The following is a 12,777-nucleotide window of genomic DNA, read 5'->3' as shown; positions in this document are numbered from 1 at the left end:
TAATGGAAACGAATGTATCAATGCGATTTAATATGTCTAAATGGACACAAATAAATATGATATGTATGTAAAAATATGAGATGGGAAGATCATCATCTGGTTTCACAACTACACAAAGATAATCTTAATCTTCGTTTAACCTATACACGAATATGTTAAATTTTGCAGGACAAAATGCATAAAATTCATGCATTTTGTCCTGAAAATTTAACATACTGGGCAATGTTTGTGATCCTGAACAAGATGCGAGCCGGTATACTTGATAATTACCGCGAACGCCAAGCGCGAGCAGAATTTTTTAATAAACCTCATGGTCTGATAAAAAGGGACCATTGAGGACTGTTTGTAGTTACCCATGAAGAGGATACATATTTCAACAATTAAATAATGCGAGCGCGAAGCGCGACCTGAAAATTTGTGACATTCCGACCTAAAAAAAAATTGTCATTCTATAAACAATTTTCGTAATCATATAAAGAGATAGGTATGTAAACATTATTGATGCGAAGCGCAAGCGGAAGACAATTTAGATTTTAGACCTAAAAACGGGATACGATCGATCTAATCATGTTTTGTAAATCATTAAGGATGGCAATTGTGTATCTTCCTTTATTAATAATGCCAGATCGAAGCGCGAGCTGGAAAAAAAAATTATATTCCGATCTGAAAAGGGGTTCACCCTGACAAAAAGTTTATTGTAAAAAAAGCAGAAAATATAATGAAAAATATTGCCGAAGGTTTGGGAAAAATTCATCAAATAATTAAAAAGTTATTAGAATTTCAATTATTTGATTTGTGACGTCATATGCGAGCAGCATTCCTACATAGCGAATGGTAAAAAATCAATGAAATGTCATTTTCTCAGAAAATTGAAAATGGTTTTCACTGTAACTTTTGTATATCAATAGACAAATCATTTCACACCCGATCATGAAAAGAAAACAAAATTAAGTCATCAGGAACCATACAAAATTTGAAATTCATACATTTTATATTACATAACACATGGGGCAGCTGCTCGTTTATGACGTCACAAATCCCAAATTTTGAACTGTAATAACTTTCTTACTCTTTAACAGATTTTCCTCAAACCTTCACCAATATTTTTTACTATTTTTTTTGCTATTTTTACAACAAAGTTTTCTTCAGGGTGAACTTCCCCTTTAAGAGTTAAGCACTATTTCGAGCAGTGTGTATACTAAACTGCGAAGTGGATGTGGATCACACTTAATAAACTCACCAATCCGAGCGAGCAGCACTAGCTGATATGCCAACGTTTTAAAAGTCACATCTGAAAAGGAATATAGAGTTGTTGACAAAATCAATTTGTATATATAAAAAATAATGAAAGTTTGATATTCGAGCTAAAATATTAGGCCTACATTGACTTCAAAACTTGATAGGGCCTATTTTAACCTCAATGTCAGCCTATATTGAAAAAGATATGTATCTCATGGAACAGGCAATGCGAGCGCGAAGCGCGAGCGAAAAATTCATATAGTGACATGAAAGATTTTTTTTTTTTTAAAGTCGTCCCCTCACCTTGTTCTATTCACTCGTCTTCCTCCTCTTATTTTCCTCTTCTCTTTTCGGCTTTTATCTTTTTCCTTCTTTTTTTCTTTCTCACCCCCCCCCCCTTTTTTTTGCTCCGCAACCAATAAAAAATGAAAAGGTTTTCAAAAAAATTAAAGGTCGTTCCATATCCAAAAAAATATTTGACAAGCAACAAAGGGGGGTCGAAGAAATTTAAGGGGTGAACCCCCGGGTGAACCCTTAATTGTAACCACCTTCCTGCGTACAAAAAGGGTTCCAAACTCTGATAAAGAAAGTCTGCACAGGGCTTCATCAATTTCGCAGCCCCCAGTCCCAACCCCCCCCCCCCCCTCATCCCATATCCATCGAAAAATAGCATTTTGCAATTTTTGTTGGATATATATTTTATATTCAATCAATTTTTACTGTCTTGCGCGGCCTGATATACCAGTACAGGTATTGATTGGTTATTTCATTCACAAGTATCACGAGATCATGAGCCGTGTACGTACACTGCATGTACTGTGCGTTATGTAGTCGGCCCAATAGTCCAGTGATCCCATTGCATTGCGGCCAACGAAGTCATCTTGAGAGGGTCAGTTAACACTATTTAACAGAGAAAAATATCAATTCTTGTGACTTTCTTGAATTCTTTTTCACCACTCTTTCTTTCCTTCACTTCCTGAGGACGATCTACACACGATGACCAAGACAATCTTCATGTTTATTTGCCTGGCATTTGCCTTTTTCTGTCTAGCAGAATCCAGGACCATTTCAATGTATGATTTGGAACCTGCAACTTTGATAAAATCGAGTTCAAAAAAGCTCGGCGGTCCTCCTATTTTCCACAATTGCAGTAAAGCGACAGGTGAGTAGATCTATTTTATCTATTTACAACCTTTAGGCTACTTTAAATTAATCAATAGGCCACCTAAACTTAGCTTAGTTATAAAATTGAAGTCAACTTACATGACTTAGAAAAGATAGTTAAAAAAGATGTTTTAACTTAAGTTAAGTTAAGCCAAGCCACCTGAAAGCTTTATTCCTTTAACATGTTTAAGTGAAAATGATTAAAAAATAAAAGTAAAAGAGGTTAGAACTTTTTTTACCAGAGTCAGAGAGAGAGGAGGGGGGGGGGGACTGCCTTTTGGCTTTTCTGAGTTTCTATTTGTCATGAATAATATATTGGAATAACTCGTCGTTAAGGCCTTAAATATTTTTCTTCCCTCAACAATTTTTTCTTCAAATTTCTGGATTAGAAAAAATGAAAATCACTGATTTCAATTGCTTCAATATTTTGTCAAAAGTGGATAGCAATTTCGAACTTCAGTCTTCAAATCCAGTTATAAACATTAGAAAAACTTAAAAATCAACGTTCATCAAGTATTCTTATTGAATTAAAACAATATACCAGTACGGTAAACAAAATGAACTAAATTTAGGCCTATTCTATTGAAACAAAAAGTGATGCCTTTTTTAAAAAATTCAACAAATTTTTTAATTCTTAGTAGAACAGTTAGCAAAAATATTACCATTTAATTGTTTACTTAATTTTTGTTGTAAATTCCTCTCCACCATTGGAAGTTTATTCTTGGAACACATTTTTTTTAAAGGTCCTATGAAATACAGCAAAGATTCTGATTTATTTGTTAGCTTAATGGTTACTAATTACGACTCCATCAAAATTTTACCCGAAAAACATCCCACATTAAACTCGGTCAATATTGCAGTCCCATGTAGTCCCATATCATGTAGATATTCATGGCAACACCATGGAAGTCTACATGCAGGAGCGCGTATGACATCTTGTAAACGTATTGACTTGACCCAGGCCTAGTTTCACCACAGATTAATTAATAGCTAACACAGCTATTGCATATATAAAATTTTAAGAAAAATCTACAATTTATCATACATGTATGGTAATGAATTGATTTGAGCTCCTCACGGAGAGCGATTTTGAGAAGCTCAATTGAGCTCCTCAAAAAAATAAGGAGAGCGATTTATTGAGCTCCACAAAATTATAAACGTGAAGGACTGATGTAGTTTGTATGTTTCATGAAATGATTACATGTAAGTCCAAATATGGGATCGTCCCTTGTTCATTGCCAACATGATAGAAAGTATGCATGTTTTAGGCCAATACGCACCAACTATCAACAGCATTGTACGGTAATCAGTGCCTCAAGACTTGGACTACCGGTACTCTAATCTAGCCAACATTCTGATTAAGTGTTAACACACTAATTCACTTTATGCATTCATACTGCAATGATTATGTTACCAAGTACATGTCCACCCAGAAAAATGTTGATTTGAATAAATTGAGAAAAATCAAACTAGCATAACGCTGAAAATTTCATCAAAATTAGATGTAATAAAGTTATGACATTTTAAAGTGTCGCTTATTTTTCACTAAATAGTGATATACACAACTCAGTGACATGAAAATGAGGCTGACAATGATGTCCCTCACTCACTATTTCTTTTGTTTTTTTATTGATTGAATTATACAATATTTCTGTTTTTTTTACAGATTTCAGATTCAGATTCACTTATTTCACACCTCTTTGAAATACACAAAAATACATAAATACAAATATAAGTATAAAGTATAATTAGATAAGGACCAACTTGACTGAACAATGTTAATTGAATATGTTCAGGGAGGAAGTAATTATTGTTTCACTTGGCAAGGAGAAAATTGAAAAATTTCATATAATAAGATACAAAGAAAATAGTGAGTGGATGGCATCAGCCTTCTTATTGCATACCAACATGATTTGCATGTAATTGTTTTATGAAATTTAGCGAAAATTTAAAATGTCATAACTTTCCTATTTTACATCCGATTTTGATGAAATTTTCAGTGTTGTGCTTGTTGGATTTTCTCTTTTTATTCAAATAAACTTTTTGTTGGGGTGGACTTGTCCATAAAAACAAGCACTTTTCCTTTTAGAAAATCACTACTTATGTTGGGACAATAATTTTTTATTGTTTACAGGTAAATCAAAGAAAAATATTTTTTTGTTCTTTACTTTTCATGTGAAAATTTATTGAATTCACCCTTTCAAAACAGAAGTCATGTTTTTTCTGTAAAGTGAAGTAGTGAACATTATCTTTTATACATGTAAAATGGAATTTCCATTTCAGTTCAAGTTTGAAAAGGAATTACAGGTTTTCAGAAACAGAAAAGGCTGCTTCTTGTTGAATGGAAAATCACTGTCCTTAATAAATTAGCTCAGAATAACTTGTCATGATGAATAGCATGTTTGGGGTACAATTTCACTTTGATTATCCTGTTTCTTATTTTCTACAGATACATTTGAGCTGACGAGGGTTGCTGTTGGGGGATGTACTGCGCCACCCTGCCCTCTAATCAAAGGAAAAAATGTCTCGGTGGAGATTGACTTCATAGCTCGTAAGTAAAAGTGTATCTATTCATAATATTTAAGTTTATTGTTTCATTAAATTTTGGTGTTTCAATGTGTTTTGAACTTGCCCCATTTTGGTGACATTGCCAAAATTTAGTAGTGCCCCTACTCGTTTCCAAATGGTCGTAAATAAAATGATATTAAATCTGTTTATTTTTTTTAATATCCTGACAGCTAAAAGTGGCATTAAATATGATGTATGGTAGGGCAAAGTGCTGACATCTTATGACTGAAAATGTTTTACTTTTGAGGACATTCCAAATACAACCTGGGGAGTATTTCATGAAACACATTGTTATAAGCTACCAAAATCCTTGCATCTGATTGGCTCAGAGCAAATTAGTTGATGAAAATCACCAACCTTATCATGGTTTGTGTATTACTAACAGATTTCAAGGCAAACTTCTCCTCCTGTATAAGGTTATGATTTATGAAAGAATGAATATTCCTCACTGATGTGTGTAAGATTTGTTGACCAATTATATATAATATAGATGTACGCTATCACAACATCCAAAGGCACATCGGGCCGATTTTAAGAAGAGCTGCGATTAATCTGATCAATCGCAACTATGGAAAGCCAGCAAAGTCAACATATGAAATACATGTTTGTTAAAAAATTGTTCGAGATGTGAATGTATATCCGTAAAGTCATTGATTTCTAGACAATTTGGTATGTTTTCCTTTGTTTACAAAAGACATATGCAAATTTCCTGTAGAAAAAATTATGACACTGATGGATTTCCATAGAGTTACGATTTATTGGATCAATCGCAAGTCTATTTAAGACGGGGCCCTGAGGTATATGGCCAAATACATGTTGCAGACATGAAGGCTGTATTCTCCATCAGTAATGTCATGTGATCAAGACAATCTGATTTTACTTCTGGAGCAATTTCCTTGTTAACTGTTATTGCTTTTATATGATCGGTATGGTGTGCAGAAATGGGGCCTTCCTTTGAACAGGTAAGTGTACACTACAGTAGTGGAGAATGAATATATCTTATGTGTGCATTCTATCTATTGAACATTGTGTTGTAGGTGTTGCAACATCCCAAATCAAATCTGAGGTTTATGGCCAGATAGCAGGCGTGAAGGTTCCGTTCCCCATCAGTAACGACGATGCATGCAGTAGCTGCAATGTCAAGTGCCCCACCGTAGTAGGACAATCATACGCATACAAATACAGTCTAGAAGTTAAAGAGGAGTACCCTTCGGTAAGTAGGCCTATTTACTGAACCTTAAAGGGGAAGTTCACCCTGAAGAAGTTTGTTGTAAAAATAGCAGAAAAAATAGTAAAAAAGTATTGGTGAGGGTTTGAAGAAAAGCCATTAAAGATTAAGAAAGTTATTAGAATTCAAAGTTTTTGATTTGTGACGTCATAAATGAGCATCTGCCCCATATGTTATGTAATACAAAATGCACAAATTTCTTTTTTTTTTAATGGTAAGTGACGACTTATTTTTGTTTTCTTTTGTTTAGAAATGGGTGGGAAATAATTTGTCTATTGATATACTGAAGTTACAGTAAAAACCATTTTCAATTTAATGAAAAATGACATTTCATTTATTTTTTTTACCATACAACATGTAGAAAAGATGCTCGCATATGACATCACGTATCAAACCATTAATGATTAAAATTTGAATAACTTTTATATCCTTTGTGTCAGGGTGAACTTCCCTTTAGATTGATCCAAGTCAGCGTAGGAATTGGAAGAATGAGACATGCGATTTGACCATCATGACAGTCAAACCGCCCCTAAAATTTGCAAAATAGAATGTTGTAGGGCAACCATCTTTTCCTAAAGTCTCCCCAAGATTTCCACAAACAATGTTCATGAACATTTACAAAATCAACGTAACGATGATAATTATTTTATGTAGTGCTTAATATTTTGTGTTTCTAAGCACTTAGAATCCTTTTTTGACACATATGGTATCCTTCTGTATATTAATACTTTGTTGTACATTTTCTTGTACATACTATTTATTGTTAATGTTTTCTTGCCAATGTGGTTTTTTGTGGGGTTTTTTCAAAACAAAACAAATTCATATGCTATTGAATGCATTATCATTCCTCTGTTCTACATTGTACTGTGTTTTTATTTGTGCAGGGCTCTCTTGTTACAAATTTTGGCTCTAGAAAGACTACTTCATGCATTAAACCAGGATGAAGTAGTAGGCCTCAAAGAATGTTGTGATTTTTTTTGTACATTTTTTGTTTTGTTTTATCTCTAACAATTTCATTTGGTCTTAAATGGTGGATTTTACAGTGTAAGATGACACTATAATTTCTTGAATAACTTTTTGTACTATATTTCACCAGTCCGACGATGTCCGCAGAAAAATCATTGGCGGTCAATGTTAAACAAAAAGCATGTTCTGAATCAGCCCATAACTGCAAGCAATAACATTCTTGAATAGCACATGCCCTCACCAAGTAGGTCCATGGTCCAAAGGAATGGATTTGTTGGATGTCCAGTCATAGTAAAGTCATGCTAAAGCCGGGGTAGTAATAGCAGGGCCCACTGGGATAACAGTTTTAGGAACTGAAGTGGCTACCCTGGGAAAATATGCCGCTATTATTATTATTATAGTAGGTCCATGCCCCCAATAACTACTTTGATGTTCATTTCTTCGTCTGATTCATAGATGACGCTGGCTGTGTTTTGGTACTTTGAAGGTCCAAATGGAGAAGAGCTGTGTATGGATGTTGCTGCCCAGATCAAGTCTGCGTAGCCATACAATACCGGTCCGGCCAGTATCGATGTTCTGACCCATTTTTCAATCTTTACCCACAATATTTTTTCTTCTCTTTTAATGTAAGTGATTAATAGATCTGCATTAATCCTTTTCTGGGGGGGTAGTATCTATGATTTCTTCAATGGATCACATCGACTTGGGTATGAGTCAGTATGATTTAAAATTATTGAAGATATGGTGTTTTCTTTTAAATGATTAAAGAGCCAGTCTACATCACTAATCACAAATCTTTGCTTAAGATATTCAGGTTCCATCTGAACCGTGATTAAAATTTCTGTTGTTTTTGTGGATGATGATGGAGTGTAGATGTTCGATTTTCATCTGAAATTTTTACTAAATATTATAGCTAAAATGGCTATCTGTACGTTTTCCATCGTGTGGGATTTATGTTGCATCTAGCACTAAGACCAGTTCAAGACAATCTTTCTCCGTCAATGTTGTTTGCTATCAATATACCGTGCTAATGTCATTGATACATATCTGCGTTCTGTAAAATATACAAATATCAACAAGCATTTCATACACAAGCAAGCATTTCAGGAAGGTTGGTCATGTTTTATCAAGACTTCAACTTTCTTAAATATTTAACATTCTGTAGGTGAACTATTATATTATGAACTTGCATTTTTTTTTTGTAATCTGTGGATATTGTCATTGTTATTAATTAGGGACAGTGTATTTAAAATGTGTATGTAACTATTTATCAACTGCAAATAATTATACAATGTTTATTCTACTAGAGCTTTATATCGTGATGCTTGTTGAAGTACTTCTTTTCTGTTTGTAGTGCAGAAATTGTTTGATAAATTTTAATGTAGTGATCACTCAGGAGGATGTTAGCGCAAAATATCTTCTACTTATTTCATTTGTTGTGTACAAATTATGAAGTGAAGAAAAATAAAATGAGGAATGATTTCCCATGAGTTGTTTTTTATACTAAAACATAAGACATATTTTTCTACTTTATACTGTGGATGTGCTCATTTTCTATTGATATTTGGAAGAGAAAAAAAGTTTAGTTCTGTAATGGTTTCAGAAAATTTGTGATGTCTCATTCATGTTTTTCAATGTAAAAAAAGTTTGGAAAGCTTCATTTTGATATTGAGATTTATTTGGGGAATAGAGGTTAGGGGTTTGTCCTGATGAGTGGGCAGTGATTGGGGCGGGGTGCCTATAGTGTACTAGTCTCCCCCCTTCCCATTCCGGAACTTACATGTTCATCCATATCCATGTACCAAGGTTGCTTGAAATCTAATATAAATCCTATTTTATTTGTTGCATCTGCTATGGTATGAGTTTGGGTACATGCAATATTCCCTGGTATAGATGGCTCATACAGTATATCCATCTACATGTAATTATCAATTGTTCCGTCAGTACCAAGTCCACACGTTGTAAAGACAATGGTCAAGGATTGTCATTGGTTGTGGGCGGTTTCGATGGTTTAATGATTAATTGTTCAAACCTGTAATTAATCTTCTTCACCTGATTGTTGCAAAGTCCGATTCCGTGATTAAGTGGGTCATAATGAGTTATCTGGAGTTGAAACCGCATGAGATCAGTATCCCTTGGTGTGAAGTGCTTGTCATCTTCCGGCTGTTGGTCTCCCTGTAGCACCCAACTCAAGTCATCATACAGAGATCCCCCCCCCCGCCATCCTTCTGCTCTTTTTATTCAGGATTTCTTTCAAATTCAGGACTGGTCGAAGTCTTTTTGTGTGTATGTACATGTATACCTGGGGAGTGTTTCATCAACATTTTCATCCAATAAGTTGTCAGATCTGATATCTTTCTCTGATGTTGATTGGCTGAGAGGTACTGTTACTATGGTAACTGTCGGATAAAATGGGACTTGTCGAATAAAACGTCCGACAAGTCCTTTCATGAAACGCTCCCCTGAACATGGGTTGAAAAAGGAAAGTGAGAAATTAAATCTTATGAAACAATTCATTAGAACATGCATGTACTTAATGTTTTGAATACTTTGATAAAAGGCATGAAATCCCACTGGTTCAGGAGCATTATCCCTCCCCCCCTCCTTATGAACCTTTGTTTTGTTTTGTTTTTTTTAACTTAATCTCGCAACACTTAGACAAAACTTCAGACATTCTTCTAAAACATCCCTTATATTTAAACTCTCTTCTACCAAGATTTATTACTTGGTTTGTATCTACATTGGTCTTATGAAACATGTCTTTTCCTGTTCTTTAAAAAAAACACCTTAAAACTACAATCCTTGTAATTCACTTTATTAGCAGAATTCAGAATTTGGATGACAGAAGCAGTATTGTGTTCAGTTCTGAAAAAAATGATGGATTTTCAACCAGACCCATTATTTATAGAATGACTTGCCATTTTCATATAAATGTAAGTAATTATGTATGCATTCCCCATGTTCTTAATTTCTTTCTTTTCTTTTTTTATTCGGCTGTTTTCAAAGGAGTGATAAAAATGCTTGCATGGTATTCACAGGCTACTATAAAAACTTGTACTTTGATTTCTTCACGCTGTAGCTCTATGTGATCAGTGATCAGGATTATTCACTGTATTTTCTATTCTAGATTTTTCCAATGTACACTTTGTATAAATTGCTTTGTAAGACACGTTTCGGCATTGCTTTGTGACATGGACATAATTGAATATCAGGTGAAAATAAAAAGATTAAACATGTCATGTACCATTTCCCATTTCTCTTAATACGGACTTGGAATTCATTCAGTATTTGAATTTTGGTGTAAAACGATCACGCGTGGTATAGACAGAGAGTAGGAAAATGTGAGAAAGGAAAAGAAAGAAGCAGAGAGGGAGTGACTATTGCAAAAAAAATAAAGAGAAGAAAGAGAGTGATTTCAGATCTCATTAGTGTTTTGGGTTACCAGTCACAGACCTTTTATTTGTCGTGTAACTAAAATCAATGTTTATTTATGGACGAGCAATTCATTGATTAAAAAAAAACACGCCACACTATCCCCTCTTAAAAAATTTAGAACTACGCACATTTTTCTTTCTTTTGATAGTCAATTTAATGTTTACTTATATTTGCCTTGGATAATAAAGTTCAAAGTGAAATCAAAATATTTCACATATTGCCTATATACATAGCGACATGAATGAACTCCTTGCGAAAGACATGTCAACAATGTATAAGTCTTCATCATGCAATAAAATGTCCACTTAAAATATACATTCTACACATTATAAGTGAACTTTGTACTTATGAGTCGTTCGATAAACTGATGATTATCTAAACGAAAGAAGCTATCAGCTGAGTTTTTGTGGTATATAATTCCAGGCAGGGATGAAACGTTATTTGGTTTTCCTCATTCTCATTTTTGCTATTTTTTCTCCATTTCTGTTTGTGGTAGTTGTCTTTTACTCTGTTTTACTTTCTAAAGACTTTGTAATTCATGATGATATGGAATGCCATCGCAAACCACTTGCATGTACGTGAGATTTTTAATGCAGTATGCTTTAAGACTATTATTTGAAGTTCCTTTACTGAATTAAAAAATATATATTTTTTCGTGACAGACAGGACCGTGGACTTACAGACATTATCATTATATATACTTATTATTCAGTTCGTTGAATACCGAGTCAATATTCAGTTTATCCGAAAGGTAGACTTCACGTGAATCACGGCCCTGGAATTCATGAGATTATTATCTCAAAATGGTGATTATGGCCCTCATAGGTGTGACGTCACAAATTCAAATAAGGTTTAAATACCCATATCATTTTTTAGTTCTTTGAAAGATTATTGTCAAATTGTACTCCGACAAAAACTTGATTTGAATAAAAAGAGAAAAATTCAACAAGCATAACACTGAAAATTTCATCAAAATCGGATGTAAAATAAGAAAGTTATGGCATTTTAAAGTTTCGCTTATTTTCAACAAAATAGTTATATGAACGAGCCAGTTACATCCAAATGAGAGAGTTGATGACATCATTCACTCACTATTTCTTTTGTACTTTATTATATGAAATATTTTTATTTTCTCGTCATTGTCATGTGAAATGAAGTTTCATTTCTCCCTGAACACGTGGAATTCCATTATTTTAACATTTTGTGCTTCAGGCAAGGAGGTCCTAATCGTCAAATTCGTAAAAACTGAAATATTGTATAATTCAAACAATAAAAAACAAAAGAAATAGTGAGTGAGTGACATCATCGACTCTCTCATTTGGATGTAACTGGCTCGTTCATATAACTATTTTGTTGAAAATAAGCGAAACTTTGAAATGTCATAACTTTCTTATTTTACATCCGATTTTGATGAAATTTTCAGCATTGTGCTTGTCTGATTTTTCTCTATTGATTCACATCAACATTTTTCTGAGGTGGACTTGACCTTTAAATATCAACTTTCACATTAGGGTGTGCTTCCTCTGTAATCATAAGCAAACGTGACCCCATAGAAGATTGGAAAGGTTGATTTCATTTTTGATTCCCGCCATATTCCATTCGTATTCAGATTCAAATTAAGGTTACTCTGTCAAACAAAATAAATATTTAAAATGGTTGTGCGTGTACAGAGGTTTTTTCTGAATATAATCGGGGAATCGTTTATGAGATTTTCTCTGAGGACAAGTCCACCCCAAAAGAAACTTGATTTGAATAAAAAGAGAAACAAAATCGGATGAAAAATTAGAAAGTTAGGACATCTTAAAGTTTCGCTTAATTTTCACAAAACAGCTATATGCACATTCTGGTCGGTATGCAAATGAGGAGACTGATGATGTCATTCACCCACTATTTCTTTTGTATTTTATTATATGAAAAATGAAATATTCTAATTTTCTCTTCATTGCCAAGTGAAACAACGATTAATTCCTCCCTGTACATGTGACATTAGCATTGTTTAATACTATATGGTTCAGTCAAGTTGGTCCTTATTGACAAATCTGTAAAAAAAACGAAATATTGTATAATTCAAACAATAAAAAAACAGAAGAAATAGTGAGTGAGGGACGTCATCGTCTGTTTCATTTGCACGTCAAAATAGCGAAACTTTAAAATGTCATAACTTTCTTATTTTACAT

At 33.7% G+C, this 12,777-nt stretch overlaps 1 protein-coding gene across 1 annotated transcript; it reads left to right on the top strand.

The window, feature by feature from the left end:
- Positions 1-2,080: 2,080 nt before the first annotated feature.
- Positions 2,081-10,396, top strand: LOC121418340 (NPC intracellular cholesterol transporter 2 homolog a-like). Its single transcript, XM_041612153.1, has 4 exons — positions 2,081-2,401; positions 4,853-4,954; positions 6,009-6,184; positions 7,622-10,396. The coding sequence occupies exons 1-4, from the start codon at positions 2,236-2,238 to the stop codon at positions 7,706-7,708; spliced, it is 531 nt and encodes a 176-aa protein (XP_041468087.1). The 5' UTR covers positions 2,081-2,235; the 3' UTR covers positions 7,709-10,396.
- Positions 10,397-12,777: the final 2,381 nt, after the last annotated feature.

Source organism: Lytechinus variegatus, chromosome 7 (assembly GCF_018143015.1).
Source record: "Lytechinus variegatus isolate NC3 chromosome 7, Lvar_3.0, whole genome shotgun sequence".
NCBI lineage: Eukaryota > Metazoa > Echinodermata > Echinoidea > Temnopleuroida > Toxopneustidae > Lytechinus > Lytechinus variegatus.
The sequence above is the reverse complement of the archived record's forward strand: the minus strand, read 5'-3'. Positions and strand labels throughout refer to the sequence as shown.